General features: G+C 48.5%; 1 protein-coding gene and 1 pseudogene across 1 annotated transcript; one reads left to right on the top strand and one right to left on the bottom strand.

Moving 5' to 3' along the window:
* Nucleotides 1-1,217: 1,217 nt before the first annotated feature.
* LOC129050236 (fascin-like) lies at nucleotides 1,218-2,727 on the bottom strand. Its single transcript, XM_054531988.2, is given in 1 exon segment — nucleotides 1,218-2,727. A coding segment is annotated over 1 exon segment (1,479 nt). The 5' UTR covers nucleotides 2,712-2,727; the 3' UTR covers nucleotides 1,218-1,232.
* Nucleotides 2,728-4,752: 2,025 nt separating this feature from the next.
* Nucleotides 4,753-8,469, top strand: LOC129050528 (heterogeneous nuclear ribonucleoprotein L-like; annotated as a pseudogene).
* Nucleotides 8,470-9,230: the final 761 nt, after the last annotated feature.

Below are 9,230 nucleotides of genomic sequence, written 5' to 3'. Positions count from 1 at the left end.
CAATGTCAAATGGAATAGGTAAAAAATGGACAAAAAGTTTTTTTTGGGGGGGGAAGGCTGCAGACTGAGTTATTTTATTTCACTATTTCCAGTTTGAAGCTACTATCATGGGCGTTTAGAGTTATACAAATAACACTTACAAAAAATAAAAGACCAAGACACCCAGAGTGAGATGCATGTCGGGGACGAGGGAGGCTGGCAGCAGGGGGGCCCCGGCGGCTCACCCCAGGGCTCCCCAAGGGGGTGATGCCTGGCTTCATCCACCCAGGAGGCCCAGGGAGCACCAATCACAGTGGGGGCTCTGGCCTAGGCGTCCTGCAGCCCAGGCCCAGGGCTGGGGCTGGACGGGAAGGACGGAAAGAGAGGGCTGAGATGCACCCGCTGGGGAGGGTGCTGAGACGCCCCACCCAGATCACTCACTACTACAGCCAGGCTTGCCTGGGACGCCTCCAGCAACAATATTTCATCTAAAAAAATACTGATTTGGTCATTTTCCGTTTCCAGTCACGCTAGGGTGAAAGGAAAGAGACAGGAGGAAGACGGCCCCCACACCCCTACCCCCCGCCACCACCACCCTGGCAGAACATGCAGCGGGCAGACCCTGTGGCTGTCACGCCCTGCCGCTCCACCGAAGGGAGCCAGGCTGAGCCTCTGCCACGTGAGAGAGGGGCTGTTTCCAGCCACCACCCAAAAAAACCCAAGGGTCAGTCCTAGTCCACCCGACGGCTTCCCTTCCCAAGCAGGGGTTTCCGGACAGTGCACCAGGGAGGGCCACTGACAGGCTTGGGACACGTGCCCAGCTCCTGGGGGGCTGGGAGGAGGTGGCCAGGAGGGGCAAGAGATTCCAGTTACACTACACGCCCAGGGCTCCCAGCCCCCAACCGTCCCTTAGCCGCTTCCAGAGAAGTAAGGCTCAGAGCCGTCTGAGGTCAGAAGAAAGAGGTGCCAGACTCGCCCCATGGCAGACAAGAGGGCAGGGGCATCTGAAATCACTCCCAGGGCCAGGCTGCAGCCGCTGACCCGAGGGGAGTAGGGAACCCGGGCGGAGGGGAGAGTGGGGAGTCCATAGGGGCGACAGGCGGGGGCACCGTTTTCTCTGGGGTTTCCAGTTTGAAAGGCAAGGGGCTTGCCTCCCGCCCCGGGGAGCCCACCTGGAGGAGAAGGGGTTAGCAGGGAGGGTTGGAAGGAGCCGCCACGTGGGCAGGGGCGGGGAAGTGCGGGGCGGGCGGGCCCTAGTACTGCCAGAGCGAGGCGCGGTCCACGGTCTCCGCGGAGGCCTTCAGGACCCCTGCGTGGTCGCCCTTCAGGTAGCGCCCGCCCACCTTGACGGCCACCTTGTTGTCGCAGAACTCGAAGAAGAAGTCCACAGGAGGGTCGCCGCTGCTGGTGACCGCGGAGTCACTGCCCACCGTCCAGTATTTGCCTGTGGAGTCTTTGATGTTGTAGGCGCCATCGTTGAACTCCAGCTGGAAGGCGTCATAGCTGGAGCGGTTGGCGTCCAGGGTGCCCCTGACCTTGCGGCAGCCGATGAAGCCGTGCTCCACGCGGAACACGATGATGGGGCGGTTGATGAGCTTCATGAAGAAGAGCTCTGAGTCCCCTGCTGTCTCCACCGAGGCGGCCAGCTGCCCATTCTTCTTAGATGTCACAAACTTGCCATTGGACGCCCTCAGTGTGATGCGCCCGTCACGCCGCTCAATGTCGAAGTAGCAGCTGGCATTCTGGGTGGAGGCGGTGGACTGCACGCCCTCAGTGGCCGTCAGCGTCCAGTACTTGCCCGTGTGGGTACGGAAGGCACACTTTTTGGTGTCGCGGTCGATCTCCAGCTGGAAGGTCTCCAGGTCGGTCTCCTCGTCCTGATTGGCAGACAGGTCCCTACCCTGGCGCGTGGACACATTCCTCTCGTTGGCCGCCTGCAGCACGACCTGGGCGCAGCTCTGCTCCAGGGCAAAGAGCTCGTCCTTGCCCACCTTGGTGGCCTTGCCGGCCTTGAGCGTGCTGCTGGGCCCCAACGGCGCCAGGTAAGGACCCTCGCAGCCGCGGAAGGCCACCTTGCCGAAGTGGAACTCCAGCGTGTAGCCAGTGGCCGGCTCGGGGCTCGCCACCAGGCGCCCGTCATGGCGCAGGAAGCGGTGGTCGGCGGTCTGCACTCTGTAGCGCTGGTCCTGGAAGGCGAGGATGATGAGCGAGTCGATGCCCCAGGGCACGTCGCGGTCCACGGCGATCTCGTCGGCCGGCCGCGCGCTCAGGTGCGCCTAGCGCCTACGGGTGACGCTGTAGGTGTTGACCTGAGGGTGCATGGCGATGTGCACGCTCCGCTTCTCGGCGGGGGACACCGTCTGCGCGAAGCACGACAGGCGGTCCTCGGTGCCTCCGAAGTAGCGCCGGTGCTCCTCGGACTGCAGCGACCAGCGGCCGTCCTCGTGCGCCACGATGAGGAAGCGGCAGTCGGGACCGGGCACCTCGCGCTCGCAGGTCACGTTGCCGTCCTTGTCCGCCGCCAGGTAGCGGCCCAGGTGGCTGCGCAGGCACACGGCCGCGCTGCCCGCCTCGTCAGGGGGCTGCTCCGGCGTCCAGATCTGCTTCTTCTTCAGGCTGCTGGCCGACGCGTTAACCTTGAACCCGAATGCCTCGGCCGTCAGGTACTTGTTGCCGCAGTTGATGAGGCCGAACTGGATCTGCACTGCCTCGGCTGTGCCGTTGGCAGTCATGGTGGCGGTGGACGGGAGGCCGCGGTGCGGCCAAGGAGGTGGGTGACGGGTCCCGGCCGCGGCGCCCCTGCTCCTTTGTTCGGCAGGGGCGGCCCGCAGGCGCCCTCCGCAGCGCTCCACCAAAAGGTTTTTAAAATCATTTCAGTTAACAGATTTAAACAGAGTTTAGCTATGAAGCAATGAGTAATGCAATACAAGCTAGTGAAAAAGATGAACAACTAGGGATTAAATGTTGAGGAAAATTGTTTTCTAATGAATTAATTTTGAATTGATAAGAGACAAAGAATAGGGACTTTTAAATATACAACTTTGGTGACAAAGTATTTGTCTACACAAGTTTCTTATGTCTAGTGCCTTCCTTACCTCCCAAATATTATTTTATAACTCTGATAATTTCTAAAAGATACATATGAGATATTCATATCTAAAAAAGTCACCAATATTTTGAACTAGTATCAAAAATAAAGAAGTATTTGACATAGGTTTATATACTGGGTTTATACATAAATAAAATACAAATACAAATCACAACAGCAAAGATAATAATTAAAAACTGCGTACTCACCTTAGGGTTTTTAAATAAGCTAATTGTTTTTCTTCTACACAAATAGCTAAAAATGTACAGTGAATGAAAATGTACTCAATTTCTCTTTCTTTTTCTATATTTGGATTGGTTAGTGAAGTGTCACAAAAGTGATGATGCTGAAGTTTTGCTATTTTCTCTCTAAAGTGATGTTCTGAAAGAAATATATATATAATTTGCGGTTGTGAAGAAGCCCTTTTTTTAGTGCTAATTGATTTCCTTTGTGTACTTTGCAGTAGACATACATGTTAAAAATTCAACAGAAAGAAGAGGATAAAATAATCATGACATTAAGCCCCTTTAGAAATTAGCAATGTTCTCTATTAATAATGGCGTGATGATATGCCACTCCATGAGCTCTTGAACCAAGTTATTCATTATTTCTCTGCCACATGGAAGCAGGATATTTGGTCTTTGTCCTATCTCAATGCAGTGCCTATGGTTTTGTTACAGAAACCTTAATTTTGCCTGCTTTTAAGTAAAGCAGGTTTTATGCAAACTTCTCAGAGGGCAGCCAGATAACTTTCAAGCACATTTGAAACACCAGAGGTGACTCTGCCAAGTGCCTCAGAGAAAAATACAAACTATGACAAAGACACTTCTTCAACCCATCTTTCTAAAGTTGCTGACTCTACAGGTTTATTATAAGCATTAGACGAAACCAGCGAGAGGCATGTGTCAAAGCTTGAATGTGCAGCTCCAGGTTAGAATGTCAGCTTTTCCTTTGGGTTACTGAAGAAGGAGAAAAGCCATTATCCATGCATGAAACAAAAAGGTATATGGCCAATCAAATGGAAGGCATACTTTTGGTAATCCAATCCCAATATATGCTATTTGCTTTAGTGGGGCTTAAGTAGGTCACTTAAGTGGTTTAGTGGGGCTTAAATAGGTCACCTTCTAGAAGTGAGCAGAAAAATATTTTAAATTAATTGTTATTTTGCTATCAACATTTTTTTTAAATTGAAAATGGAACACCGGTTTTATAAGCAGTTTCTTCATTTTATTATTTAATGAGGTGGCTAGCCTTGATTTGAAAGGTTTTTTTTAACATGACTAGCTTTCTGACACTCTAATGCCCATTTTCTAAGACTTCTGTACTGTAAGCTATTTTAACAAAGGGTAAGTGGTATGTCTTTAAATTCTGATTTTAGAGGAATTCCTAAATTCTCATTACTTTCACATATTATTTTATCTACTGTGAAATGATAACTTTGTTAACATGAAGCCTTTGAAGCTGTCACTGTATTGCATCGGGTATTTCTGTTGGTTCATCAAAGTGAAATGAAATGAAAATGCAGGAAAAACAAATGAATAGAACACAAGAGTAATTCATTTTGGCTGGGTACGGTGGCTCATGCATGTACTACCAGCAGTTTGGAAGCTCAGGAGTTAGAGACCAGCCTGGCCAACCTGGTGAAACCCTGTCTCTACTAAAAATACAAAATGTAGCTAGGCGTCATGGTGCATGCCTTCTGGTACTGGAAGGCTGAGGCAGGAGAATCACTTGAACCTGGGAGGTGGAGGTTGCAGTGAGCCGAGATCATGCCACTGCACTCCAGCCTGGGCAACAGAGCGAGATCCCCTCTCAGAAAAAAAAAAGAGTAATTCATTGAAACACCAGTTTGTAAAACATCAGGATGCTTTTCTCTTGTTAACTATAACATTGTTGTTGAAAACTCTGCTAAAATTTCGCATTCTTTTTTTAAAAAAGGTAAATGAATTTTCATAACGTATTGTGCATAAAAATTATTTAAAGTTGACATTAATATAAAACTTATTGAGCTACTTTAAAGTTTTTTTTTTTTTGCTTCCTTTTTGAATTTTTATTTTAGGTTCAGGGGTACAAGTGCAGGTTTGTTACATAGGTAAACTTTTGTCATGGGGGTTTGTGGTACAGATTCTTTCATCATCCAGGTATTAAGCCTAGCACCCACTAGTTATTTTCCCTGATGATCTCCCATCTCTCTGCCTCCTCTCTCTGAAAGTCCCCAGTGTGTGTTGTTCCCCTCTGTGTGTCCATGTGAGTTCTCATCATTTAGCTCCCACTTACAAGTGAGAACATGCGGTGTTTTTCTGTTCCTATGTTAGTTTGCTAAGGATAATAGCCTCCAGCTCCATCCATTTCCCTGCAAAAGACATGATCTCTGTTCTTTTTTATGGCTGCGTAGTATTCCATGGTGTATATGTACCACATTTTCTTGATCCAGTGTGTCACTGATTGCCATTTTGGTTGATTCCATGTCTTTGCTATTGTGAACAGTGCTGCAGTGTACATATGCATGCATGTGTCTTTATAATAGAATGATTTATATTCCTTTAAGTATATACCCAGTAATGGGATTGCAGGGTCAAATGCTATTTCTGTCTTTAGGCTTTTGAGGAATTGCCACACTGTTTTCCACAATGGATGAACTAATTTACACTCCCACCAACAGTGTATAAGCATCCCTTTCTCTTCACCACTTCACCAGCATCTGTTATTTTTTGACTTTGTAGTAATAGCCATTCTGGTTGGTGTAAGATGGTATCTCATTGTGGTCTTGATTTGTATTTCTCTAATTATCATGAACAGACAGTTTTGAAATTTTTACAATCTTATGAAGACAAACGAATACAGAATTTTCTGAGCTGGGGCTTTTCTGGGGCAAGATTATAGAGATTAACAAAATGAGATTGGGAGAAATTGAGCTACATTATTGTCAAATTTAGCTTGCTGGGAGTAAAAAACAAAAAACCAACAAAACTGAAGTCTTGCACTTAATAATAACTATTTCTGGCTTCCTTCCCTCTGCTAAACATGGATTGTCAGATTTCTCTCTGTGAGTTGTCGTCATCCACCACTAGAGTCAGTCAATGGCCCTACATTGTATTCCCTGGCAATGATTTTGCAATGAGTTTTGTTCAGGTTCTTAACACTTTAAGATAATGTCAACATTCTTCCTTAACTTCTCTCTGCTTCCAATGTCTTCCATTTCTAATCCGCCCTGCACACAGAACAGTTTATTTATCCTTCTTAAATACAGAAAACTACTCTCAATTGTCTACAGGATAAAGTACAACCCTTTTAAACTTTACCAAACTAACTTAGAAAAATAATTTCCAGGGAGAAGCGGCATCGGCGGCTGGAGCAGAAGCAGCAACCGGACGAGCAGCAGAGGCGGTCCGGAGCGACGGTGAAGATGGCGGCGGCGGGCGGCGGAGGCGGCAGTGGCCGCTACCAGGGCGGCGGCAGTGAGGGCGGCCGGACCACTAAGCGGCTCAAGACTGGCAACGCCAGCGACCAGCACGGAGGCGGTGGCGGTGGCGGTGGCGGAGGCGGTGGAGGAGGTGGGGCGGCGAGCGGCGGCGGGAAGAACTACGATGACCCGCACAAAACTCCTGCCTCCCCAGTTGTCCACATCAGGGGCCTGATTGAGGGTGTGGTGGAAGCTGACCTTGTGGAGGCCTTGCAGGAGTTTGGACCCATCAGCTCTGTGGTGGTAATGCCTAAAAAGAGACAAGCACTGGTGGAGTTTGAAGATGTGTTGGGGGCTTGCAACGCAGTGAGCTACGCAGCCGACAACCAAATATGCATTGCCGATCACCCAGCTTTTGTCAACTACTCTACCATCCAGAAGATCTCCCGCCCCGGGGACTCGGATGACTCCCGGAGCGTGAACAGTGTGCTTCTCTTCACCATCCTGAACCCCATTTATTCGATCACCATGGATGTTCTTTACACTATCTGTAATCCTTGTGGCCCTGTCCAGAGAATTGTCATTTTCAGGAAGAATGGAGTTCAGGCGATGGTGGAATTCGACTCTGTTCAAAGTGCCCAGCGGGCCAAGGCCTCTCTCAATGGGGCTGATATCTATTCTGGCTGTTGTGCTCTGAAGATGGAATACGCAAAGCCTACACGCTTGAATGTGTTCAAGAATGATCAGGATACTTGGGACTACACAAACCCCAATCTCAGTGGACAAGGTGACCCTGGCAGCAACCCCAACAAACGCCAGAGGCAGCCCCCTCTCCTGGGAGATCACCCAGCAGAATATGGAGGGCCCCACGGTGGATACCACAGCCATTACCATGATGAGGGCTACGGCCCCCCACCCCTCACTACGAAGGGAGAAGGATGGATCCACCAGTGGGGGGTCACCGTCGGGGCCCAAGTCGCTACGGCCCCCAGTATGGGCACCCCCTCACCCCCTCCCCCACCACCTGAGGATGGCCCTCACGCCCACAGCCCTGTGCTGGTGGTCTATGGCTTGGATCAATCTTAAGATGAACTGTGACCGAGTCATCAATGTCTTCTGCTTGTATGGCAATGTGGAGAAGGTGAAATTCATGAAAAGCAAGCCGGGGGCCGCCATGATGGAGATGGCTGATGGCTACGCTGTGGACCGGGCCATTACCCACCTCAACAACAACTTCATGTTTGGGCAGAAGCTGAATGTCTGTGTCTCCAAGCAGCCAGCCATCATGCCCGGTCAGTCATACGAGTTGGAAGACGGGTCTTGCAGTTACAAAGACTTCAGTGAATCCCAGAACAATCGGTTCTCCACCCCAGAGCAGGCAGCCAAGAACCGCATCCAGCACCCCAGCAACGTGCTGCATTTCTTCAACACCCCGCTGGAGGTGACTGAGGAGAACTTCTTCGAGATCTGCGATGAGCTGGGAGTGAAACCGCCATCTTCTGTGAAAGTATTCTCAGCAAAAGTGAGCGCAGCTCCTCTGGACTGCTGGAGTGGGAATCCAAGAGCGATGCCCTGGAGACTCTGGGCTTCCTGAACCATTACCAGATGAAAAACCCAATGGTCCATACCCTTACACTCTGAAGTTGTGTTTCTCCACCGCTCAGCACGCCTCCTAATTAGGTGCCTAGGAAGAGTGCCATCTAAGCAGGAAGACATTTCTCTGTCCTTTATGCCATTTTTTGTTTTTTGTTTTTGTTATTTGCAAAAGATCTTGTATTCCTTTTTTTTTTTTTTTTTTTAATGCTAGGTTCGTAGAGGCTTAACCTTAATGGAAACGCTGGAAGTCTGCAGGGGGAGGGAGAGGGGAACTGATATCTCCCAAAATTAACCTTCACTTTTAAAAAATTGTTGTACATGTGATTTTTTTTTTCCTGTTCATACATTTGTGCTGCCCATGTACTCTTGGCACATTTCAATAAAATTGTTTGGAAAATAAACACAGCGCTTGCTGGGAAAAAAAAAGAAAAGAAAAATAATTTCCCATATTTGTTGTCTCAAAGATACTAGAATATACTGATTTATAGCTACTTATTTTTCCCAAACAAATTAGCCCACTATGAATAACCTCCACAGTCTCTTTTTGTTGTTGTTGTTATCTATCTGAATTCTGCCCATTTAAGGTAAACTGATGTCTATAATTACTCCTGCTCAAGAACTTCTGGAGCCTTCTAACATCTGGTAACCAATTCCGTCTTTAAAGTACTTACTACCATGATTTCAGTTTTCTTGACGTATCCTAACAGAAAAAATAGTACAAAGGGGTCACAAATGCAGAGTAAAAGCTAGAAGGATAGAATGACTAATATTCACAAATTGTAGAGTAATAGATGGTTTTATTGTAATTGGAAGTGCAGAGGATTTCTGTGAATTAGTATACTTTTTTTATATACTTTAAGTTCTAGGGTACATGTGCACAACGTGCAGGTTTGTTACATATGTATACATGTGCCATGTGCTGTGCTGCACCCATTAACTCGTCATTTAGCATTAGGTATATCTCCTAATGCTACCCCTCCCCCCTCCCCCCACCCCACAACAGGCCCCGGTGTGTGATGTTCCCCTTCCTGTGTCCAAGTGTCCTCATTGTTCAATTCCCACCTAAGAGTGAGAACATGCAGTGTTTGGTTTTTTATCCTTGCGATAGTTTGCTGAGAATGATGGTTTCCAGCTTCATCCATGTCCCTACAAAGGACATGAACT

The sequence above is a fragment of the Pongo abelii genome, chromosome 16 (assembly GCF_028885655.2).
Source record: "Pongo abelii isolate AG06213 chromosome 16, NHGRI_mPonAbe1-v2.0_pri, whole genome shotgun sequence".
NCBI lineage: Eukaryota > Metazoa > Chordata > Mammalia > Primates > Hominidae > Pongo > Pongo abelii.
Note: the sequence above shows the minus strand (reverse complement) of the source record. Positions and strands in the feature narration are given on the sequence as shown.